The sequence below is a fragment of the Meles meles genome, chromosome 8 (assembly GCF_922984935.1).
Source record: "Meles meles chromosome 8, mMelMel3.1 paternal haplotype, whole genome shotgun sequence".
In the NCBI taxonomy this organism is placed as follows: domain Eukaryota; kingdom Metazoa; phylum Chordata; class Mammalia; order Carnivora; family Mustelidae; genus Meles; species Meles meles.
Genome location: NC_060073.1, coordinates 45,298,807 through 45,324,934, shown reverse-complemented (window position 1 = coordinate 45,324,934; position 26,128 = coordinate 45,298,807). Strand labels below are relative to the sequence as shown.

At 46.0% G+C, this 26,128-nt stretch overlaps 1 protein-coding gene across 9 annotated transcripts in view; it reads right to left on the bottom strand.

Moving 5' to 3' along the window:
• Window positions 1-26,128, bottom strand: part of PLEKHA7 (pleckstrin homology domain containing A7) — a 214,104-nt gene that overhangs the window by 69,116 nt on the left and 118,860 nt on the right. For all 9 annotated transcript variants that reach the window (XM_046015345.1, XM_046015344.1, XM_046015347.1 and 6 more), the window contains 5 exons: window positions 18,989-19,072; window positions 5,188-5,299; window positions 4,301-4,405; window positions 1,539-1,611; window positions 48-148 (listed from right to left, as the gene is read on the bottom strand). In XM_046015345.1, the coding sequence (XP_045871301.1) occupies window positions 48-148; window positions 1,539-1,611; window positions 4,301-4,405; window positions 5,188-5,299; window positions 18,989-19,072 (475 nt within the window). The remainder of the gene's footprint in view (window positions 1-47; window positions 149-1,538; window positions 1,612-4,300; window positions 4,406-5,187; window positions 5,300-18,988; window positions 19,073-26,128) is intronic.

Sequence of the window (26,128 nt, the reverse complement as noted above, 5' to 3'; positions counted from 1 at the left end):
AAGTTTCTTAGGGTGGAACTGCAACCCTGGAGGGGAGGGGGCAGTACCTTAAAGGAATATTTGCGACTTATGCGATCCTCAGGGGCCACAGGCGAGATCACGTAGCTGGGCAGAGGGATGCTCCCAAGGACTGCTTCTTCTCGGCTGTCTTTGAATGGAAAAAACACATCAGAATCATCTTCTGTGGCACCTTCCTTGGGTTGGGCCATCCCACTGGCCCCGTTCAAGGCCCCTTATAGCTCCCTAGGACTACTGTTATTCAGGTGCTCCCTGGGGACCTTGCGGTTAATGCAGGAATGACACAGGTGAGTCAGACGGGGTCAGACACAGGCATGGAGACATGCTCAGTGCAACCTGTGAACTCCTGAAACAGGGCAGTATGCCAAGTGCTGTGGGAACACAGAGGCAGAAGTGGCGCACAGTCTGGGGAGGTGGAGAAGGCTTCGGAAGCAGATATCTAAAGTGTTTTAAAGGATGGGGAAGGGCATTCCAGGAAGAGCAAACCTCATAGGCAAAGTTAGAGCATGTGTGAAATAGCCTACTTTCTATATCTATTCTCCTCCTCCTCCAAACTATCTTCATCACAGAGGTAACTTCCTAATGACAGTGTTGGTCCTGCTGCTCTCCTACTCAAAGACACTTGCTGACTGCCCACTGGATGTAAAACGCAGTTCAACTTACTCTATCTAGTGGCACAACCCCCTTGCGTTTTGGCCCTTACCCACCTCCTGAGCCATCTTTCTACCATGTCCTGCATGCAAGACTCACTTTGGCCTCACAGGTCTGTCCTTCCACTTTCTTCTGCTTCCAGAACTTTATTCAAGTTGTTTCCTCTGCTTGAAATGACCATCTGCCCCCATACACAGGCAAAGCTCTACCTACCTTTATAAGCCCAACTCAAATCCCATTGATTCTGAAAAGCCTCCCCCAATTCTCCAACATGGAATTAATTTATTGCTCCCCGTGAATTGCTTAAGCACGCTCAATGTCCTCTAAAGCACCTAACACAGCCTAGTCTGTCTTACAAGAAAACTCTCTCTTCCTCCACATTTTGAGTCTTACTTCTTTCTCACCATTGCACAGCCCTAACTCTTTGTACTGGCACTCCAAAAATGTACATGTGGCCAACTCAACTCACAAGTTCGTTCATCCAATATTACAGGGGATAGATCCAGACAACAAGTTATAAAATAAAGTGATTTATCTATACTTCCCACCTCTCCAGATGGTGTTGAAGGTATGCCTGTGTTCCAAACGGGGTAGAAGCTGAGACAACTCCAGACCTGGAGAGCCTAAGTAGCAGATAAGCTGGGTTCTATTTATTTTAACTCAACAAGTGGCACTTCAAGTATAAGGACTGGTAAAAATGAAGTCACCAGCCATTCACATATGTAAAAGTGAACACTTTGGCAAGTAAACAGGTTATAAACTAGCTTGGGCCACTGGTCCAGCCACTGGATTTGAGAATATAACCCCTTGTATCACCTCGCCATCCCCTCCCGCACAAAGAGCCCTTGGTGGCCTGAGCCTCAGCTCACCTTTATAGTAAAACAAGCAATAATCAGCAAGCACAAACCACCTCCTTTTCCATAGTCTCATTCCAGAACTGTCCTGCAAAGCAAAGAAAACTAATCAGACAATATCTGAGCATACTCTTTACCCTTTCCGATCATGCAAGGTGAGATGTCAGAACCAAGACTTACCCGTAGCCACTCGTTCTTTCAATAAATTAATGAATTAATAAATTTATTGCATGGCCATTTTTTAATAGGACTTTAAAATTTAGATTCAATGATGGTTTGTCCCCAGGAAGTTTTGCGTATTTCCTGGAAACAGATTAATGTCAATATCCTCCTTTTAGAAAGGAAGATGTGAATTCAAAAAATAAGTTCTTCCATTAAGAAAGAAATCAGTTTTTAACAAAAAGGAAGCTATTTATTTATTTAGGTCCTATTCTGGAAAATATCTTCTCTTACGCTGAAGAGAAAATTGATTTACACAGAATGGATTTTCCTTTCATTCAATGTAAAGAGACTTGGATTGTCTTCCTATCAGTTGCTTCATAACATGAATTTGTCTTTATGCATCTAAAATGTAAATCAATACATTCATTAAAAATATTTTAGGTGATTGTAAACATTCTAAAAAAAAATAAGGCCAGGGTAGGAAAATAGTAGGGCTATAGGGTCATTTTTCTCCCAAACCTAGGGAAACTCCAGAGCTGCTTTTAGCGTTAAAACTGTTTTCCTGGGTACCTGGGTGGCTCAGTTGGTTAAGTGTCTCAGGTCATGATCCCAGGGTCCTGGGATCAAGTCTCACAATGGGCTCCCTGCTCAGTGGGAAGGCTGCTTCTTCCTCTCTCTCTGCCTGCTGCTCTGCCTACCTGTGCTCTCTCTCTGTCAAATAAATAAATAAAATCTTAAAAAAAAAAAAAAGAACCGTTTCCCTTCTGCAAATTTTTCGACAAGTTTAAATTCAAAAAAATAACAATTGTGTTAGTCTCTAAACCTAAGCACAACATGAAGTTTGTTCAGTCTCCACTTACTAAAGTGCTAAAAACAAATTTAACTTGCTGAGTTCATGCATCTCTTGGTTTTATCTTCTGCTCTGACCAGATGATCTCTAAAATCTTGGCATATTGCTTTGTTTGGAAAACTCTCTCCATCCTTTCACACCTAGTGCAACTGTCACTTCCTCTGGGAAGCCTTTCAGGACTCCCCCAAGCACAGCTACATTCTCTGTGTTGTGTGTCCACAGCACTCCACACAGGCCTCTTACAGTTACTGGGCTGGGCAGTTGGGGCTGGGGAGAATTACTTACAGCCCCTTCCCTCTCCCTCCACGTATCAAAGGAGCATACTTTTGTTTAATGGGGACGGGGATGCAAGTGGAAAAGTCAGGTTATTCAGGCAAAGAGTTGGGCAGAGAGGCAAGGAAAGAGACACAGCTGTGAGGGAAGCGGGTGTCACTGAGAGAGATGCCAGCACTGTGTCTGAGAGAGAAGGTTAGTTATGGAAGCTGCCTTGGGGAGTCTGATGGGAAAGGGATTTTGAGGGGACTTCCAGGAACCTCTTCCATGTGGTGTGCAATATAATGCCCTCTTCTGTCTTCCCTCAAAGCATTGGTAAAAATTAACATCATAGCTCTTGGAATTTGTGTTTTTTTGGGTGGTGTGATATGTGAGAGACGATGAAGGCGACAAGAGGACATGTGAGAGATGTGTCTGTTTCCCCAGGAAACTGAGTTCCTCAATGGCAGGAACCACATGTTATTCACCTCTTTATCCATGCTGTGGAAGCAGTTAGAACATGGCAGGCAGGGGCGCCTGGGTGGTACAGTCAGTTAAGTGTCCGATTTTTGTTTCCAGCTCAGGTCATGATTTCAGGGTTGTGGGATCAAGCCCCACCTTGGGCTTTGCATTCAGTGCAGAGCCTACCAAAGATTTTCCCTGTCTCTCCCCCTGCCCCTCCCTGCTGCATTCGAGCGCACCCCCCCCCCTCTCTCCTGAAAACAAATAAATCTTTGAAGGGATCTTAAAAAGAAAAAAAAAAAAAACTGGCAGGCACTTGGTAAATGAATAGGCAGAAGGACGAATGGATGGATGGCAAGGAGAGAAGGAAGGAGGCAAAAGGGACTCTCTGGCCCTGGGAGCTCACAGCCTATTTGTGGCCAGAGGACATGAGACAGAACAATTGGTAGCGAATTTAGAGATGCGCGATAGCCTCAGGGGAGCTGACAGGGCTTCATGAGCGGAGGGATGTAGGAGAAGAAAGAGCTGTTTCTAACCAGGGTGCCTAGGAGAACGGTGGTATCATCACTAAGATCCAGAAAAAGTAGGCTGGGGGAAAAAGAGAGGTAAGGGGTGAGGAGGCAATGAGCTGAGTTTGGCTGATTTGGAAGCCAAGCTGCTAGGGGAGCTAGATATGTGTGCTAGACCGGGGGAGAGGAAAAGATGGGATTTTTCAGCCAAATGACAGCAAAGGTTCTTTAACATCAATAGGCCAAGCACTGGCCGGGGACTGGTGGTAAGGATGGATTCATACTGACCCACCCAGTGAGTGCCTAGGTCCCCGGGCAGCCAATAGTACTGGGAACCCAAGGGGTCAAGTAGGTTTGGGGAGGGAAGCTACAGCCACTGAGCAGACGGTCCACTCATAAAAATGGACAGCACATCTGCCTCAGACAAAGCCAGGAACAGAGAGCTTATTAAGAGTCTGTTCTCAGCTCCCAGGGGCCAGGGTAAGGACAGAGATCAGCTAGAGCCACCCCCCTCCACCACCCTCCCCTCCCAGTCTCCTCACCTGCTTGTGCAGCCATCCCCTCACCACCACCGGAACATTGGGGTTCCTCCGAATGGCCTGGTCCCTCTTCCCAAAGCTGTGGACTTTATTGCTGGACTTCATGATCTAGGAAGAAGCAGACTCGAATTCTAGCCGCACTTAGGGGACTTCGGGAGTCACAAAAAGCACCTACACGATAGGAGAGCTGTAGGCTCCTCTGCCTTACTCTGAGTAGCAGTGCTCTTTGATGAAAAGCATAGCAAGGAGACCAGAATAGGCAGGCACAAGGCCACAGCGTTTTAATTAAAAGGTGAATCCAAGGCCTAGCAGGCTTCCCGTCTAGGTCACAGAGGGAAAAAAACAAAAACAAAACAACAACAGAAAAAACTTAAAGGGATTTTTCAATGAACTTTTACCAGCAGCTGTTGGCCCTCATATGTCCTAATCTTTCTGGAGCAAAGCTACTTTTCCATCATAGATTTTGCCAATTTCCAGATACTTACCATCCTACCTGGGTTTAGTCCTCAGTACTCACCCCTTCTCTGCAATGCTGGTTCTTTTCCCTGCTCCTCAGTCAATGGTCCCACATCTCACCTTTCCTCAGGCCCACTGACCACAAATCCCACCAGGCAGTCTCATAACACACCTGTGAACAGAGGTGTGTCCCTCCCAAGACAAGTCAGGAAAATGAAGAAAGCATCTAGGGACTCAGATGTCAGTCCCAGTTCTGCAAGCAATCACCTGTTTTCTTGGACAAGTGACATAACCCCAACTGGTCTCAACTTCCTGATCTGACCTTTGGGGAAGATACTCCTTACATGCCTCCCTCACAAAACAATGGTGGGGGTCGATGGGCAGCTGCACAATATTAAAGGGTGGAAGGAAGGAGTGAGTGGTCAGGAGCTCACCTTGGGACCAGGCTTGGCCTCCACGGTGGATGTGGTTCCAGCTGTGGACGTCTCACTGACCATGCTGGACGGCCTTTGGTTTCTCTCTTGCTTTGACATATGTGGATGTGGCCTGTGGGAAGACATGGGAGAGTCCAGTAAGTGCCAGGCTGCAATGGAAGTGGAACCTGAGAGTTGCTCTAGACTAGAACTGGTTCATGTGCCATGACTGATCTTTTGGAGAATACCAGATTCCAGACTGTACCAGAGGAGCCCAATGTCCGCCTGCTTCAGGGACTCAAGACGATCATAGCTGGGCACACCTTCATGGCTGACACCCCATAAAGGGGCCAAGGCCATCATTCCTACCTGCTGTCCTAAGGTCCCCACATTTACTCTCTTAATCGGGTGTCTGTGGCAACTGCCCAATCAGATGCGCACACACAGCTGTGCCACTCTTCACATGAGAGCAACCCATACTCCTTACACACACACACACACACACACTCACATACCCGTCCATTTCTCTGGCTCCCAAAAGAAACTGCTTATAATTAGTAATAAGAAATCACTTGCGCACACATCCACACCCCCAGATACACACAGAGAATCGCTTACATAAACGCCAGTGGGGCCTGCCTCCCAAAATAGATTACTCAACAAAGAACCCTATTCTAGGAACACTCCTTTGCCCCAAAATAGAACCATCAGAGATATTAACCCCTTGTGCCATGCCTGGGAGCAGGAAGCAATGAAACATGCCTGGGACCCCAATGGAGAGCCCCTCTGCACATCCCCAACAGCACCCAGAGACACCATGCTTCCCATCAAGAAGGTCTGTCTTCCCTGAGAGAGCCAGAACTCTGGGAACATCTCAGTAGGACAACCCAGAGACACTACAGAGAACCCTTCTCACCTGCCTCCACACAGCCCCAGCATTCAGCAGTCTTTCCAAGCCCGGATGGCAGCGAGTGCCTCCAACAAATTCAGTGCCTATCCTTGAACAGCTTGATGCCTGATTCCCAGATTCTACTAACTCCCAGATCAGTAAGCCTTCCTCCAAGTGTGAGTCTCCTCGTTCTGTGGCTGGGTTCCCTGATGGGCCACACGATCCAGGCAGCGGCAATATACTGAGGCTCCCTGCCTGAGGAGAGGCGGAAATCGGATTTGGAGGCCTGGGCCAGGAGCCTGAAGAGAGGCAGCATCCAGACAAGACCCAACGAGGAAGCAGCACTCTGTCCGTTCGCCAGGCTCACTTTTACAGAGGTGCCATGAGGGAAAATCCTAGTTTCCACCTTGGAGAGAGGCGGTTTCCTTTAAAACCACTTCGGCACAAAGGATAAAGGATCCTTCCTGAGCCCCAAGATGGAGCCCCGACACCCTGTACCATTACTTCTTCACAGAAGTAGCCGTGACCACCGTGCTCTCTGAGCTGCGCCAACAGCAGGACCACTGCAGTGAGACCAGCTTTCCAAGGGGCTGAGCTCTACCGGATGCTTGGCAGCTGGAGGTGCAAGTCCCACCAGGCAGAAAGATCACGGGCTCCTTATCAGCTCAGGCACTCACTCCAGATTCCCCGCCCCCGGCCTCCATTCCAGTCAGACTTTTGTTACTGCTCCCCACTCAGAGAATGTCACAGCACTCAGCCCGCTCACTGTTGGCAGAGGCTGCATGCAGCAGAGAGATAATCGCCAACAGGGCAGTGAGAAAGGCCCTGAGAGGCTGCCTTGTCCAGCCCCTGCCTCCAGGCAGAACTATGCCCAAAACGTCTGCCTGGAACCTAGTCTTGCCTGACGTTCACATTTCCAGAGGCTGAGACAAGGATGAGTTCTCAGTTATGGCGGCTGTAGCTCTATTCCAAAATTGAGGACACAAAGTCTAACAATAATATACATTTGTTTGGGATTTATCCAGTTGAAATTGCTCCCATTTAAGACGCAGACAGAGGATTATTATAGAATATTTGGGAAATATTTTTTAAAAAGCTAAAAGGAAAGAAAAAATTATCATAGTCTTGCTACCCAAAGGAAAATCATTTTTAACACTTGGTATATATCCTTCCATTCTTCTTTATATGTCTGGTTTTGGGGATGGTGTGGGGGAAAAGAGTGCTTTTTTGTTTTTATATAATTGTTATGATACTATGTTTATGATTTTGCATTTTGATTTTTTAAACTTACTGTAAATTAGACATTTTCTCTATTATTTGCAAAACATCAACATCATTTTATTTCTTTACTTTTATTTCTTTTTATGTAAGCTCTATGCCCAAAACGGGGCTTGAACTAACAACCCTGAGATCAAAAGTCACATGCTCTACCAACTGAGCCAGCCAGGCGCCCCACAACCACATCATTTTATTTTACTTATTTTGTTTTAAGATTTTATTTATTTATTTGACAGGCAGAGATTACAAGTAGGCAGAAAGGCAGGCAGAGAGAGAGAGGAGGAAGCAGGCTCCCCGCTGAGCAGAGAGCCGGATGCGGGGCTCGATCCCAGGACCCTGGGATCACGACCCGAGCTGAAGGCAGAGGCTTTAACCCACTGAGCCACCCAGGCGCCCCAACCACATCATTTTAAATGACCACGTCACATTCCATCAACTGGCTATATTGTTCTCCTCTGTGGGACAAAGAAAGGCTATTCGGATGGATGTATGACTGGCCTAGAAGGTCCAGGATGATGGCCACTTGCACCCTTTCTGTACCTTACAATCTTGGGCTCTGACTTTAATCGCCTCCTGCTTTCTAGCCCCATATCCCCACCCCATTCAGGGATGCTGACTGGTCAGGGAGCTCCTCCAGACAACCGTACTGTCTTACACCTTGGATGGGTGAGGAAGGAAGGTACAACCACCAACTAAGGAGCCAATTATGAAAAGATTTCAGATGGAGAAGGACTGGTTGTGGTCCCAACACTGCACATCAGTGAGGGACAGTGGAACACAGTGGTTTGCAGCAGGGGCGAGGAGCCCAGTAGCAAAGTGATTTCATCCTGCTCTAAAGGGTGGCAGAGTACAAGAGAAGAAGAAAGAAAAACATGAGGACAATTCCATCTTCATTTACAGAGACTTCTGCTCAGCCACACCCAGAGAAAGCTGGCTTATCAGGCGATATGACTAAAGCCCAAACTATATCTGCCCCAGAGAAGAGACTGTGTTGTCTCTACAAACACTGAATGTCTTCATCGGGGCTCCCCATGGGCAGGGACAGCTCCCAGCTTGAGCAACAGTTTCAACCCCTACCTGGCAGTCCCTGACCTGGCTCTTTTAAAGAACAAGGTGCACACAGCTACGCACTCAGCCCAGTGACAAGATCGGCCTTCAGAGGATGTTCCTCTGAATCTCCTTAGTAACGGTAATGAACTCCTAGGTCTCCCAAGGGTAAATATGACTTTGGGACATAACTAGTTATCTGGAATTACAACTAGTTTAAAAAACAAAGCAAAACAAAACACGTGGTGTTCATGCTTGGAATACCACTGGGTACCCCCCAAAAAAGGTATAAAAAAAGTCTCAGGGTACCTGGGAGGTTCAGTCAGTAAATGTCCGACTCTTGATTTCAGCTCAGGCCATGACCTCAGGGTCCCGAGACTGAGCCCCATGTCAGGCTCTGCACTGGGCATGAAGCCTGCTTAAGAATCTCTCTCTCTCCATCTGCCCTTCCACTTACCCCCCCACCTAAAAAAAAAAAAAAAAAAGGCGCCTCAAAAACAATTTTCCCATTTGGCTGAAAAGCTGGCCTGGATGGAAAGTTCTAGAGGTTGTTTACCATACATTTTGAACAATAGGACTATCAATGGTGTTATATATTTATATAGCCTCCTGAAGTGAGACAATACTGAAAGAATCATCTTTCAGTGAACACAGGTGTGTTCCCCACTTAAGAGCCTGGTGGGGCAGAGACTGACTCTGTCTTCAACTCCTCAGACTCAAGATCCGTCCTCTCCTGAGGGAGAGGAGCCTGCGCCCCTGAGCTGAGTAGCTGTGAAAGGTGGTTCAGTTAACAGCATGCCCTCAAGCTCATGAGTCACACAGCTCCCAAGAGAGGAGACCAAGACACCTGCACACGCTATGGGAAGGCAGACTCTTAGTGTCATTAAATAAAATCTATTAACTTAAAAGCCTGTTTGCCAGGTTTCTGGATTCCCAAAGTACAGTGGGACGATTTGAACAAAGACGTCTCTTTCCTTGGTTTGGGCTACATGAATGCTGATTATTTTGCTGGAGGGGTGTGGGCTGAAGTTCAAAACAGTGAGCTAGAGTTTTAACTTGATGCCTCCCAGCTGAAATGAACAAAAGAAGTTAGAACTAGACAAAACTCAGTCTGGAGAAGCCCAGTAGCAAAGTGATTTCATCCTACTCTAAACTTCCTGAAGGATGTGTCAAGTGAGCCTGGATAGAAAATCACTTTCTCTGTCCCTCAGTTTCCTCCTCTATAAAAGGAACTGCTTCTGCTACCTACTCACCCAGGAGCAAATGCATACAACACTGACAATGTGGTAAGAGGGAGGTTATAAATTCAGAAGTCATTTTTTTCTGTTGGGTTTGAATTGAGGTGAGTTTGGTTACTGGGATCCCCAAATGCCTCCCGGTAACATCATGAACAAGAGTAAGCTGTAGTGGGATCAAGGCAATACCCTTCCCCACCCTATCGCTGTCTTAATAGGTAGGTCACCAAGCCAAGAACCAGCAAACCTTAGGGTTGGTACACAAGGTCAAGCAAGCAGAGGTACTGGACTGGACTTGGCCAGCACCTACTATGTGCCAGGCACACAGCCTGCATTATCTCCCTTAATCCTGGAGAGCCAGCTTTACCATACCCATTTTGTAGATGAGAAAACTGAGGCTAAGTGAGATGAATGACTTGTCCAGGACAGAAGCTGGACTCCAACACCTGGGTTTTGCCACAGAGACATCATCCCATGGCAAGTCCCAATGTGTGACAGAAGCAGGCTGTTGCTGCTCTTCTCAGTCCCAACCCCCATCTCCAAACCAAGAGGATCTGGGGGTGGTGGAAAGACCAGGAGCCCGGAATAACCAGGTTTCAACAAAACTCTACAGTTTAGTCACTCCTCCACAAGTCACATTATTTCTTTGGGCCTCAGTTTCCATTTCTGCAAAACGGGATGAAAACTATTCTCATCTCAAAAACGGTTGTGTGGATTCTAATGACCTTTTGAAAACCATGACACATTATACTAAATGAAAGATTTGGTTGTGGCTGTTCCCAGTGGAGACCACAGAATTTAATTCTCAGACACTCTATTTTTACTTTCAAGGCACTTCTCTCCCAGAAAGCTCAAGGTGCCAAACAATTAGCTTCTAAACACTTCATTTCTTAGAAACACCCCTATAAGCACCTTATCTAAGTGGGGCTCCTTTAAAGTGTAATAAACCTGTGACTGGGGGAACTGGACTCCTATTCTTTCCCCAGGAGGTTAGAAAGCTATGAGGAATTGGGACTCCCCCATTGAGAAGCCATCATTAGATGTCACTTGTATCACATCAATTCCTGGAAAAATAGGCCCCCAAATTAATTCCCTGTCCTCAAGGATTCTACACAGAGAGCTCAGCCAGAATTAATGCAACGAGAGGAGGGTGTATGAAAAGAGGCACACTCGCTCACAACCAGCAAATTTTTTAAAGTGCTCACACCCACCACCTAAGGGGTTTGGGAAAAGCAATGCACAATGAAAAGCAGGAATAAAATAAAGTTCTTGTCCCAAGCAGGCAGACACCTCCACACCCCCTCTTCTCAGAGAAAGAGACACACACAGACAGACCGCCAACACTCACTGTATCCTCCCAACACCCCGGGGGAGGCTGTCTGACACGGGTTTTCATTCAGCAAGTGTGGCCTTGTTACTCAACTGTGGCTTTCTGTGCTCCTTCCCCACCCCCTCAACTCCTCTCCGGAACACAGGCTCCAGTTCCTCATCCCACCCCAACCCAGGAGCTGGAACAGCCTGAAGAACACCCCTGGCATGAAAACAGCCCAGTGAGCCCCCAAACCCAAGCATTGCTCTGAACTCAGCCAGAGTCCTGCTCAGCCATATGACCCTGGACCAGTCTCTTCAGCTGTGCGCTGTCCATGCCCCTGCCTCAGTCTGTGCAGGGGAAGAACCAGACCTTGACCTCTACTGTTCCTCCCACCTCCGCTTTGCTACCACAGAGATGCTCAATGGGAGCCATTGGCAAGCCCACCTCTAACCTCTCAGGCCTGCCCCACCCACCCCCCTTACCAGGCAGCCACTCCCCCCACTAGAAAACAGCCTTTCTAATGGAGATTGCGGGGTGGGGGGAGAAGGCTGCTTCTCAGACCAAGGAGGTAGAAGAGGAGGACCAGAGGGGGAGTCCCAGGAAGAAACAAAATGACAGCAAGCAGCAGCTTCCCTTCCACACAGAGCAGGGCCACCACTGCAGCATCTTCCCCCCAACACAGAGCCCGAAACGTGACTACTGCGTGGCAGCGACCACACCCCCAGTGCCGGTGCCCTTGGAGACATCAACGCCAGAGCCAGGTCAACACTAGCGCCACCTCTTCCCTACCTGTGACCGTCACAAACGTCGTCTCCTAGACGAGGAAGGAAAACTGAACAGTGAAGTTTCTTCATCTGCTTGCCAGATGTTTCCATCCTTCCTGGTTTTTTTCTGCTGCCATGGCAACCAAATGCAACAGGCAAAGCTAGCCCCAGCTTGCCAGGCTGGAGAGACAAGGTGCTGGTTCTATCAGCCGCGCAGTCTGGGCTCAGCAGAGGAGCCACAGGACAGACCCACAGTTGGCCTGTACCCCCGCCCTCATCCTGTGCTCTTCACCTCTCACTGCAAATTCTTACCAACTTGCAGCCAGCCTCTGGCTTCCCAGCAGCAGGAGACAGCCCACCCCCAGGCCCAGCCTCTGCATACGCCTTGGAGAGTCAGGCCCTGCCTCTATACAAGGAAATAGTCAAAGGTCAGGAAGGTACCTCTTACCTTCAGCAAAGTATGGTTTAAAGTGGTGTCCTCCAAATACCACTCATGACATTCCAGGCCATTCCAACCTACAGTTCTTTTCCAGACATGCCAATGAGAAAACGGGGCTGCTCGGACTCCAGTGGAAGGAACAAGCTAGCCTCACGAGGAAGCCAGGAGAGGCAAGCCAAGAAAGGGTCCCCTCCAGGTTAAGGAATCTAGGAGATTCAGGGTACCTTCCACCTGGCTCCTGAGCAGAGCAGCAGACTTCTGAGCTGCCAGAGCACATACTCTCAGCTAGGCCCCACCTCAACATCAACTGCTTGACAGAGCCTAGGGAGCCGTGTACACAGCCTGCTGTCAATCAGCTGCCAGCGTCACCGCTCCGGCATGCTCTTCTCTGCTCTTCCCAGAGAGCTGCGGAGGCGTCTGTCAGCGGCTTCCTGGACAGCCGGCTCAGAGGAGCAAATGCTCCTGTGCCTGGCCCCAACCCCCAGAACCACAGCTTGGGAGTCCCTCGGGCCAATGTTCTCTCTTTCAGAAGGCCCCTATGTGTGGCCCGTTAAGCCACAAAGCCAAACCACAAGCTCCCAATTCAAGCAAGTCATAGAGAATCAGGAAAAGAGGTGAAAAAGAAAAGCTCGAATGACCCCATCACTGGAAATGAGGCCCTATAGAAAAGCTTGAGAACATTTTCTGAAGAAAAGACTAATACGGAGGCTTCGGTTTGACATCTTTCACGCAAGAATGAAGTTATTAGATCTTACCTCATTACTGCAGATACAATAAAAATCTCTAGCCTACTTAGTTGGCACATTAACACCTATGCCAAGGAAGAGGTTTTCTCTCAAAGACCACTCTGATGAGAGGCAGTATTAGGGTGCACAGCATGTGGGACCAGACTATCTGGATTCAAATCCTAACTGCCACTTACTAGCTGTGTGACTTTTGGCAAGTCTCTTAACCTCTCTGTGCCTCAGTATCCACGATCATAATGGTATCTTCCTCATAAGACTGCTGTGGAAATTAAATTAATAAATGTAAACCCTGGGGGTGCCTGGGTGGCTCAGGAGTTTAAACGTCTAACTTCAGCTCAGGTCATGATCCTGGGGTCCCAGGATCGAGCCCCATGTTAGGCTCCCTGCTCAGCGGGGACTCTGTTTTTCTCTCTCCCTCTGCCCCTCACCCTCTGCTCATGCTCTCTCTCAAATAAACAAAATCTTAAAAAAAAAAAAAAATGTAAACCACTTAGAAAAGTACCTGGTAATAAATAGTAAGGGCTCTAAATGTTCACTATAAAAATAACAATATTACTATTAATGGAAAAAGTCATCTCTTACTCTAGGAGGCAGTTTACTTCTTGTAATATTAAAGATGAAATTCTAGATCCCAAAACAAGGGATGTCAGGAAATTTCTTTCCAAGAAAATTATGAACTGAGCTAAAATTTGCCAGCCTAGACCTTGACCTGATGTCTGCCTTGGCGGCCACTCAATAAATATATCCCACTTCTGCCCACCAGCCCTTCTTATAGACTTACATCACATCTTCCTTCATCTTCTCTCCTGCAGACTGAACGTGAAAGGACAGTGTTTCCAGACCCCTCACCTTAATGGTCCCCTCCCAGGGCAATCTCAATTGCTCAATATCCCTCTTGAAACTTAGTACCCAGATCAAAATGGGGCTTGGCATGTCCTTGATGCTCCATAAACTTGGAATGAATGAATGAAGTAGTCCACAAACACCATGATATACCAGAACTATTATCCTCCTTTCTCTATATATTGTACTTTTATTAATGCAGCCTGAATTTGTATTAGCTCTTCTAAGCGGGATTTCCACAGTCTGTTGGCTTGTGTATACAGAAGTGTCCCCTGGGGAACAAGGCTGTAGGACCTGTTGACTGATACCCACCTTGCCTTAACGGTTCTGACAAAGAGCAAGACCACGTAACAGAAAAGGCGAAATGAGAAATCAAACTCTCTAATCATGCAGCAAAAGAAGCTTATCAGTGATGGACTCAAAAGGTCCTTCCTTCTTTAATAAATCTGGACTGTGGATTATTAAGTATAGTCATTAAGTATAGTGCTGGCCAACAAATATTTTGGATAGCCTTCCCAGGTGGATGGTAAAAATGCACTTCCCTGGCCAGGTGAAGTTAGGGGAGGTCATCTGACTTGCTTTAGTCAATGAAGTTTAAGTGAAAGAGCAGTGCACAGTTCAAGTTCCTTTTTTCTTGACGTTGGCCATCCTGGAGGCACAGAGATGGAGCATCCCTCAATAAAAATGACAGAACAACATCCCTTAGGTGACCCATGATGGACATGAAGCAAATTAAGAAATAGGGGCGCCTGGTTGGCTCAGCTGGTTAACATCTGACTCTCGATTTCAGCTCAAGTCACGATCTCAGGGCAATGAGATTGAGTTCCGCATGAGGCTCCACACTTAGCACAGTCTGCTTCTCTCCCTCTTCCTGCCCCTCCCTGCGTGCTCGCTCTCTCTCTCTCAAATAAATTTTTTAAAGTGAGAAACAAACCTCAATTCTTTCACGTCACTTAGATTTTGTTTGTTGTTTTTACCACAGCAGACCCTAGCCTATCCTGGCTGATTCTGTATTACTGGCACAGAAACTAAAATACCCAGTGCTCATGTCCTCTGGACCCACTGATCATAGCTTTCACATTATTTCTCTTCTCCATGCTTCCAATTTGTAAGGTGGGAAGTCATCTTTGGGTGGGCATACACCTGTTACACCAAGGGGCTCAGGTAAACCCCATCTGCCAGCAGTGGGGTAGATGAGTTATCCATTCACAAAGTAATACTCTCAAGAAAACCACCATGGAGACCAGTTTGGTTTCCCCCCACCACACACATACACAAGAAGGAGCCCAAGATTATTTGACTAAAATCCATCTAAGATTATTACCACAGCCCAGAGAATGATGGGTGTCTGGAGGAGATTTAAGGATGAAAGGAAGAATCTAGGAGCAATTTAGTAAGGATGGAAATAGCAAGTTGTCTAAATCAGTGGCTTTTAAACGTCTACCTGAATTAGAACCATCTGAAGCCTTTAAAATACAGGCTATGGCGTGAGAGCTGCAGAGTCTCTGATTTAGTACATCTGGGGTAGGGCTCAAGAATTTGCAGCTCCAAAAGGTTCCCAGGTGATACTGGTTCAGAGACCACACTGAAAACCACTGCTAGGAAGGATTTACATCAAGAATCTCAGGTGGAGGGGCACCTGGGTGGCTCAGTGGGTTAAGTCTCTGCCTTCGGCTCAGGTCATGGTCCAGGGTTCTGGGATCGAGCCCCGCATCGGGCTCTCTGCTCAGCAGGGAGCCTGCTTCCTCCTCTCTCTCTCTGCCTGCCTCTCTGCCTACTTGTGATCTCTCTCTCTCTGTCAAATAAATAAATAAAATCTTTAAAAAAAAAAAAAAAGAATCTCAGGTGGAGCGGCGCCTGGGTGGCTCAGTGGGTTAAAGCCTCTGCCTTCGGCTCAGGTCATGATCCCAGAGTCCTGAGATCAAGCCCCACATCAGGCTCTCTGCTCAGCAGGGAGCCTGCTTCTGCCTGCCTCTCTGCCTCCTTGTGATCTCTGTCAAATAAATAAATAAATAATCTTAAAAAAAAAAAATCTCAGGTGGAGGCTCTGGCAAGAGGAGTCCACGTGGTCTCAACAGATAGTCCTTAGAGAAGAAAAAGAAAAGAGCCAGTTTTCCACCCACCCCTGATGTTAATCTGAGAGCTGATGTGTAAAGGACACATAAATGGTCATCTTGGTCTTTTTCCCTCACCACATAACACAGCACACAACAAAATTAAGTTCCTCTAAGGGAACAAAACAGGAATCTTATTTGTTGGCACTTTTCTTTTTAAGATTTTATTTATTTGAAACAGAGAGAGTGAGAGAGAAAGTACACAGAGGGAGAGTGGGAGGGAGAAGCAGACTCCCCGCTGAGCAGGGAGCCCCATGTGGGACTCGATCCTAAGACCCTGAGATCATGACCCAAGCCAAAGGCAGACGCTTAACTAACTGAGTCACCCAGGCACCCCTTGTTGACACATTTTTTAAAAAACTGTGTTTCTATCAGGTGAAATCACGCTGAACTCACCCTCCAGAGCTCCACCAGGGGTAACTCTGGGTGTATTTCAGGAGGAAGCAATTTAGATAACTGGCCGAAACTCCCTCTCTAAACTTATCTCCTCCCTCCCCTTTACAAACCTCAAACCTCAGCTATAAGTCAGTCCCCCTCTTGCCCTCAGCCCCCACTGAGGCTGGTCACACTTCCTTCAGCTGTGTATGACTGGCGCAGGCACGTGTACACTTATCTTTACTTATCTAAATCCCCCCTTCCTCCAATTTAGGGCCAGACACTTCAAGAAAGTCTTCCCTCTTTTGCAACCCCATCACAGCCAATCAATTACCAAGTCCTGTCAATTTTACCTCCCAAGTCCAGTTTTACCTCCAGAGTCCATCTGGTGTGTCTCATTTTTTCATTCTCACTCAAATGGTATAGCTCTCCGCTCTTTCCCCTCCAGGTCACTGTCCAGGTTGGGGCACTGTGACTGGATAGGTCTCAATTGAAATAGCATCCCTTCCCAAGATGGACAGGCCTCCTGCAATCCCTAAGCCAGGTTAGAACCCTCTTTTATCAACTCCCATCGAGCCCTATGTTTTTTCCACCGAGGACTTTTATCACATTTGTGACTTCTTGTTTATCTATCTCCCCTACTTACCACCTTCTCTTCACTACCACTCTACTACTATCACTCTACTACTCTTCACAGGCAGGACTACATTTGTCCTGCACGCTGTTGTAACAGCAGACTCTGGCCCAGTCCCTGACGCAATATGGGCACTTTGTAAGTATTTAATGAGTAAACCCAGGGATCACCAGCTCAGTCCACAGAAATCCTCCCTTCCTCTCAATGCCTAAAGCACATTTTCCCTGCTTCAAGGATTGTCTGGTCACCCAGACCCTGCACCCACCACCTGAGACAAGCAAAGCAGTCTTTATGACATCCAGAAAATGTAATCTAGAGGGGAAAAGTGACCCTTGAAAAAAAAAGTTTTTTCTTGGAAACTGGATGGAATGGAGATTAGCTACAGAGATATTTTGGGAGGATAAAAGAGGCTACCTTCTCAGAAGTGGACAAGGACAAAATCTTAACAGTAAGGAAAAGGTGTGTATAAGACAAGGGTGTTTAGTGATGGGAAGTATGCATTTCTCTAGAAGCTTTTATTAAAGTTGGTAACTTCCCAAACTATGTGTTCTAATGGATTCTCCATACAGACCTCTAAAAATGACAGGCAGCCATTTCTCTAGGATGCATTAGGAAGGCGACTGAACTCACTGACCTCCCAAGAGCTTCTAACCTTCAGGAATTGTTTAAACATGCTCATTCCGAGTTGGAATGTGGAGAATCCACATTCTGGCTCTGTCTTTACATAGCAGCTCTGTCTCAATGTAGAAGACAAGACAATCTTTACCTCCCATCCACTTTCTAATAGTGCTGATGCTTTCGAAGTCAGACCCCATGACCCATGGGCCAGGAGAATCCAAAGAATTTAGCAAGTATCCAATCACTAGTGGCAAGGGTTAGCCCTGCCTATAGAGATCAAGCGGGGGTGACATCCTGACTTTTTCTACTTCCAGCCATGCAACTTTGAACAAGTGACCCTACTTCTTTGAGTCTTGGTGTCTTCATCTCTAAAACAGTGATGACGGTCTACTTCTCAGGATTGTTGTGTTATGGGTAAACCCCCAGCACAGAGTAAACAGGCAAAGAATATCAGTATCATCGTTATAGATTTCTAGTTTTAAAAGTCCTGTAAGGTAATGATTCTAAACTGAAAATACTGTAGGAACAAAAATGATGCTTGGAATTTGCTTCAGAATAATCTGGGTGGTGAGGGGGAAGCCACAGATGAAATAAAATCAGGCATGTTTTGGAAATTATTAAAGATGAATACACTAGACTTACTACTTTATCCTTCTCCTTTTGTATAGGTTTGAAATTCTCCATAATAGAACGTTTGAAAGTGTAAGTACTGAGGGAGAGAAATCCTATAAAAATATAAATACTGATCTTTTATTTTCAGATCATATTTGGTCTAGATGATTGGACAGAAAAATGATATGAAGGAGAAAAAAAGCCAACGTCTCGATTCATTTCTCAAACAGAACTATTTACTTCAAACACAACTGTCTCAGACGAGCAGGAGGTAGCAGAGCCACTTGCATACCTTTCTCTGCCTCCCAGTTTGGGAGAACACACCCTGCTTGGGCTGTAGATGCATTTTTAAATAGATAAGCCCTGGGTGGTGCAACCTACCTCTGAGCACTGCAGGGGACCTGCTGAAATCAGACTGAGGAGCAAGAAAGTCCCCACAATGGAAAAAACAAGCAGAAAGAACTCCAGGCGCTCTGGGACAATGGGTGCCACAGCCCTCCTCCCTTCGAAGCCCTGGCCTTAGACTCTTATTTGAGTCTTCCCTGAAAGGCTGGTTCAGTTTGGTGTGATTGAAGGCCATTTCACTCCAGATGAGTGGGTCCTCTTAGAGCACAGCTAGTGTGTTAGATGATACTTGAGGGGGGTGGGGGTTGTTCAGGGGGAAAGGGAGTTTGCAAGAGGCTCTGACAGTACCAGTCACGGCACAAACCTGGGTCATCTCTGTACTTCTACATCTTCCCACTGAGAGAAGTCTGGAGATTGAAAAACAAAATTCTTGCATTCCACTTTGAATCGACCATCCCACTCCAAGTCCCTCTATCTGGGACAGAAAATAGTCCAACAAGCTCTGTTTTGAGCCAATGCCTTTAAGCTCCCAAACTCTGCCTGGAAAAGGAGAATACATAGAAGTACTTACTCTTCTTGAAGAATAAATTCGCTATTTTCTGGCGAAAACTGCCCACTCACAGGATGCCTGAATGCTGTGGTCTGTTGGTTATGGCTAAAGAGAAAGAAAGAGAGATAATGAATGAGAAGTCATGGGAATGAGAAGGCTTGCAGACACAATACCAGGTCAGTAATGTCTGAGGACCCCTGATCAGCACAGAGTCCTCCCAGGGTGAGAGAGTGGCTCTTTCTTCAAAGATGCACCTCGTATGTCAAGAGCCAGTTGCATTTAAAAAAACAAAAACTTTCAGCTCAGGTGCCCAAGCCCACCTAAGACACAGGGATTTTAATTCTAGGAAAGCCTTGGCTGCAAGAGAACATTGCATCTTCGAGAGACATTCTGTGAAGTCCTTATTCCGACAGACCAAACTGCTCAGAGGCGAGTTACTTTAAGTCGGCACGAGCTATAACAAGAATGAAGGAAAGCAGACAGCACTTTCAACAGCTTCCCAAAACCATGAACCAGGGAAAGAATTCCAAGAATTAACCACCCACCCAGAAAAATCTATCTTCTTAAAATTCTTCTCCCTACTACAAAATGCCTCTGCTTCAATGATGGGATATAAATGTATGGGCATGTCTCTGCAACGTGACCTGCACAATTTCAACACTGTGGAGTTTCTATCACCCTTTTGAAGTTAGAAGGGATCAGCTTCCATGCCAAGCCAACAGACACAACCAAAGTGTGTAGGTGTTTTGTGCATTCACAAAGACTGCCTGGTTCTTTGAAAGAGAGGAGAGGGCTCTAAAGGCTGCTGATTTGCTCGATAAATAAACTAATCTAAAGTCATTTTCTTCCCCCCTCAAAGAATATGATTTATATTAAAATGTTTTCCCCAATCAAAGAATCATTCCTTTTAGAAATTTTAGAAAATATAAAAAGAAAAACTGTCACCCATTATCTCATCACTTACATACTATACCTGAGTATCTTCTCCTTCCCTAGTTTTTCCCTCTACTAAAAATTATGATTTTGCTGTATTTAGAAATCTGTCTCCTGCCCTTTTCACATCCTAGTCACATAGACAATTTCCTGTCCTTAAGACTTCTTTATTTGAAATAGCTGAATCCATGGGTACACCCTCCCCCTCGTTTTTGGAAGTTCATGTTATGACACTTCATTTTTAGGAAAGACCCATATTAGTACCTGTTTTCACGAACTGAAAGAAATCTGAAGAGAATTTTTGCTTTCAGGAAAAAAAAAGTTGAAAAGCAAAAAGCATTCAGCGTTTGTTTTGCAGGGAATCCTCACGGAGGCAAGCAGCGAGTGGCGCCCCCAAGCCCCCTACCAGAGAACTACACAAGCATCTCAGCATCAAGTTGCCAGGGCTTTGAAGGGTGTCTGGGAGCAGCTGTGTTTTATCTCAATTTGTGTATCTATTAACAAAACGTGTCCTAAGATATCAGAAAAGCCTATGAGGTTATTTTGGGGGTCTGGGAACGCTCAAAATTTTTTCCACATAAATTATAGCAATCTGACTTGCCTTACATCATTCTGTCTTACTAAATGTTTCATAGGAATGCTCTATGTCCAGATAGGTGAAACCAGTAAGAGTTTTATCCCATGGATGTAAATTTTTTTGTCTATAACCATATAAAACATGTTCATTGGCCATCTGTGTGTCAGGCGCTGTTTTAGGTGCCAGAGATATAGAGTGAACAAGAAGTCCTTACTCCATCCGTGCTTACATTCTAGGAAGATTTCCATTCGTCTAATGCTGGATATTTTAGATGCACTATACATCATTTAGTACAGACTCTTCCTGCAATTCCAATTATTTCCTTGGGTTAAGCTCCCAGAGGTAAAATTATTTAATCAAAGGGCATGGTCATTTTTTAGGGCCCCTAATATAGATGGTTAAAATGCTTTCAGTGTCAGAGTCAATACATCATCTCATTTTGCTAGTGTTAAAGTATTAACCCATCTCCAAACTAAGCATGGGGCCACCCCAGAGATTAGCAGGCTTAATGAGAATAGTATAAGGTTAAAAAAGAAAAAAACTCTCTTCAACCACAAGGTTTTTCTTACTCTGCCCTGGGGCCTGGCCAGAGTGTCCTGAGTTCCAGTGGCTGGGGTGAGCTGGCACTGAGTTTAGAGCAGCCTGACTGCTGATAAGCCAAATGCGAAGCAGTCCAAGCCGTCAAAATCAGGTTGCTCCTTGGCCCTGTAATTGTGCACCCCCCCCCAAACCTTTCATCCCTCCCAACCACTCTGGCTTCCAAATTCCCAGGTTTGAAGCAAGCCCACGGAATCCCAGGACTCCATCTGGGAAATAGCAGCCTGATCGTCACAAAAAGCAGAGTTAAGGCACAGGCATCCAGATAAGGATGAGAAGTGGACCCCAGTAACACCTGGTCCAGAAATCCTTGCACCATGTTCACAGGTTAGGATTTATTTATACCCAGCTTCCGGCTGTCTCTCTCTCTTTCTTTTTTTTTTTTCTTTCTTTCTACCCAGCTCTGTATTCACCAGGGAATTACAAACTCAACGCCTGCCTCATTTCTACCTGGAGGAAAAAAAACAAAAAGCCCTGCTCATAAGAGGCTTAATAATGAAGCAACAACACCATGACCCACTGTTACTTCTCAAGGACTCTACAGTCTACAAAACCTTTCCTTATACCTCTTAGCTATTACCACCATCGACTCCCATTTTATGAATGAGGAAATGGCTCAGAGAGGTTAAGTGACTTGCTCAAGATAACGTCATCAGTAAGTGATTAAGACAGGAACATAAATCCTGGTCTTCTATTTCTAGATCCAATACTCTTTTTGCATAATAACTTGCTGTCCCCTTTCCTTAGGAGTCTATGGGGCTCATGGGTTCCTGGCCACAACCAGAAATCCCTAAAGACAAAGCATCAGAAAAAACAGCATCTCATCCACTGCTACTCCCCCTCTCTCTTCCTCCGCACCTCCCTCCTTCTACTGTACCTGAGCCAAAGTTCTGAATGACAACACCTATGTGGCACTCAGTAGTCCCCAAACAACCTTTGGTCCTAATCCAAGGTCAGCTAGGAGGATCTCTGATGTGCACAAAGAGCGGATCTTCTCTATGCCCAGAGCAGCACCCAGCATCCAGCAACCTCTTCACATATGCTGCATGACCTGGATAGCAACTCCTGGGCTCCCCACATCCAACTTAGACAAGCTTAAATAAGCCTAGAGTTTTGGGAAACGAATCCTGAGCTGAAAGATTTAGACACTAAGATGAAGTTTACATTCTAACATTAGAAGATACATAGATTTTTAAAGTGGACAAAAATATAGTTGTTTTAGACACAGAAAAAGTGATCAGCATCACTCGGCATCAGGAAAATACAAATCAAAACCACAATAAGATACCACCTCACACCAGTCAGAATGGCTGAAATTAACCAGTCAGGAAATGACAGGTGTTGGCAAGGATGCAGAGAAAGGGAAGCCCCCCTACACTGTTGGTGGGAATGCAAGCTGGTGCAGCCACTCTGGAAAACAGTATGGAGTGTCTTCAAAAAGTTGAAAATAGAGCTACCCTATGACCCAGCAATCGCACTACTGGATATTTACCCTAAAGACACAAATGTAGCGTTCCAAAGGGGCACGTGCACCAGAATGTTTATAGCCCCAATGTCCACAATAGCCAAACTATGGAAAGAACCTAGATGTCCATCAACAGATGAATGAATAAAGAAGATGTGGTATATAAATATAATGGAATACTATGCAGCCATCAAAAGAAATGAAATCTTGCCATTTGCAACGATGTGGATGGAACTAGAGGGTATTATGCTTAGTGAAATAAGTCAGACAGAGAAAGACAATTATCATACAATCTCCCTGATATGAGGAATTTGAGAGGCAGGGTGGGGGGGGGGTTCTGGGGGACAGGGAAGGAAAAAATGAAATAAGATGGGATCGGGAGGGAGACAAACCATAAGAGACTCTTAATCACATGAAACAAAACTGAGGGTTGTGGGGTGGGGGAGGGGTAGGGATAGGGAGGTTGGGTGATGGACATTGGGGAGGATACGTGCTATGGTGAGCGCTGTGAAGTATGTAAGCCTGATGATTCACAGACCTGTACCTCTGGGGCAAATAATACATTACATGCTCATTAACGATAAATAAATAAATAAATAAATAAATGTTAATAGCAGTTTTTAAAAAAAAAAAAAAAAAAAGCTGTTTTTTAAATCAGATCTGGAGGCAGCTCCCCAACCTTTCTTCCTTAATATAGATGCTGCCCTTTTTTTTTAATTTATTTTTTTTCTGCGTAACAGTATTCATTGTTTTTGCACAACACCCAGTGCTCCATGCAATACGTGCCCTCCCTATTACCCACCACCTGGTTCCCCCAACCTCCCACCCCCGCCCCTACAAAACCCTCAGGTTGTTTTTCAGAGTCCATAGTCTCTTATGGTTCGCCTCCCCTTCCAATTTTTTTTTTTTATAAACATATAATGTATTTTTATCCCCGATGCTGCCCTTTTTGACAAAAAATTTCCTGAATTTCCATGAAGCTTCAAGTTTGGTGGTATTCATCACTATACCTGACTCGCCCAAGTATCCTCTGAGATAAGCAGGGCTGAAATTTTTACTCCCATATTACACATAAGGAAACTGATGATCTGGCTTCTGTGATGTTACTGGAACACTAAACTAAAGCGGGGAAAGGACTCATACACTGAGAAAAGAGATAAACCAGAATAATACCTCCTGAATACTGAGGTCTTACAATAGGATCATTTCTGATCAAGTTTGCCCAGCACACAGAGCTTCTGGTTCAGCCCTTTCTTGAGTAAAAGAAGTGTTAGGTATTGGGTTATTTAATTCGGTCTTCCCAAACCCCCACTATGGCAGGCTGTGTTTCATCACAGCAGACCACAGGTGAGGAAAGTGAGACCCCCGAAGGGCAGATGACTTGCCCACAAGGACAGTCGACTTCTGCATTCCTGCACACCACCACCCTTCTGGTCTCCTCCTAACGCAAGCTCACCCTCACCAAACAAAGGCTGTATAGTAAATGCAGGATCCCCACACCTGTTTGGAGATTGCAAAGTCCTCCAGCTTTACCTGCTGTCCCTGACCTCAGGCCAAAAGCCCCCACCCTGCTCCATTTCCTGATTTTCTAAAATCCATGAAGAATCTCATGTCCTATCACCCTGTCTCAAGACACATTTAGCACGCACAGACAAATCCCCTGAAATACCTGTTCTTAAACCTGAATTGCTACCTTGCTTCTTGGGAGTGATGGAGATGGCCTGGCTGGGAGCCAGGTGGCCAGTTTCAAGGGAACACAGAAACGTTCTTTCCTCCATACAAGGGCTTCTGTCTCTCTTCAGACTACTAGAAAGTAACTTGGCAAATGAAGTAAAACACAAGCTCGGCTCTATTTTCAGATCCTGCCCTTCCTCCTAGGAACACCCCCTCTAAGTCGAATGTCAGCTGGTCTCACCTGGGAGAGGACTAGGGCACACAAAAGGTTACAGGGAAGGATAACCCCCTGAAGGCAGGCCACACATAACCATCCACATAAATAAGCACGTCTTCACAAGCCCAGGGCCTGGAAGGACTTGGGTTAGGCCCTAAAGAGGTCCAACAGCAAACAGAAGAGATTTCACAAGACAGAGTTAGGACCAGGGAGCAGTGGAAACCAATTTGAGCTCAATATAAGGAGGAGCACGCTTACAACCACTGACAGGACTATTCAAGATGTAAACGAGTCCTACAGTTTCTTGCAGCATTTTTGCAAGATTAATTTTCCATTCATACAGATTTTGACCATAATGTGAGCCATGAGATTCTGGTCGGTTAAACATAAGGGTTCCAATTACTTAGCCTGGAAATTCCTTTGGGCATAGCAAGAAGTTCTGGAGTTATGTGATTGGTGCTCATGAGTGGAGGAGGTCAGAGCACCCTGATAAATCTGGTTTTCCGACAGCGGTGGTATTGGTATGCTGAGCGTGGGACAAACCCGCACAGTCAGCATGAGCTCTTATCTGGCCCAGCTATAAAGAGAACAGCTTAAAATATAAGAAAAGGATCCAGCCTGAAAGTCTAAGGAGGGACTCTATCAAGGCTCTTCTCATTGGTATGCTTGGCAGCATCTGCCCCTCTGGCCCCTCGGGCTCCCCAGTGTGGCTCCCCGAATGCGGCAAGACTGTCACCTTGCAGGCCTGATGCCACGTTCAGCACTGCCTCCAGGCTTGTTAAGGCACTGACTGTTTGAATCCCAGTGTCTCAAGAAAACCGAGGACTGTGGGTAACCTAATAATGCGTCTATTTAGGTCCCCAAATTGGTCACCGAAACTCCAAGAATAGAAGAAATTGCCTCCCTGTCTTCTTCAGTTCCTACTAGGGCCACAGAGTAAAAAGGTGGCACTCAAAGGCTGAAGTCGCATCATCACCTTCCCTCCACACTTCCGAGTTCCTTTTATTTTATTTGACACTTTTATAAAATGGCTTCTTTAGTACAAAGTGTCACCGTTGTTCATGTGGCATTTCCTAAAGGGACTGAGAATCTTACTGAAATGGTCTTTAGAGCTTGCACTATTTTGGAAATGTCAAGACTTTCAACAGCTCCTTGCACATGGGCATTCCTCTGTCAGGCCCTTCTTCAGAAATCATCAGAATTGGGTCTTGATGAGCCAACATAGTGTCTCCATCCTCTCTTCAAGTGAAAGCCATCAACACTGCACACTAGCCAGCCTCCTTCAGGGTCTGCCCTGAGCTCCGGCGTCAGAAGACCTGGGTTCAAACCGAGCAAGCCATCTCACCTCAGCGAGGCTTGGTGCTTCCATTTGCAAACAGGGAATAGTGATAATATCCTTCCCAAGAGTTGTGAAGATACTCACACAATGCCTGGCACACTGAAGGTACTGAGTTGATGTTTGCTGAACCTGACCATGCACCTTGACCATTGCAATGACTACTAGTAATCCACATTTTAACAGGGCAAAACCAAAATAAGCCTCCTCCCCCAACGCCGACCAAAGCCAGTATTCCTTCTCCAGGCTTCTCTATTTCCATTTACAGCATCACAACCCAGCAACCTGGGAGTCACTCTCCATTCCCTGCTCCACAGTAACTTCCTCACACACTACGTTAGCAAGCCCTGGTGCCTCTATCT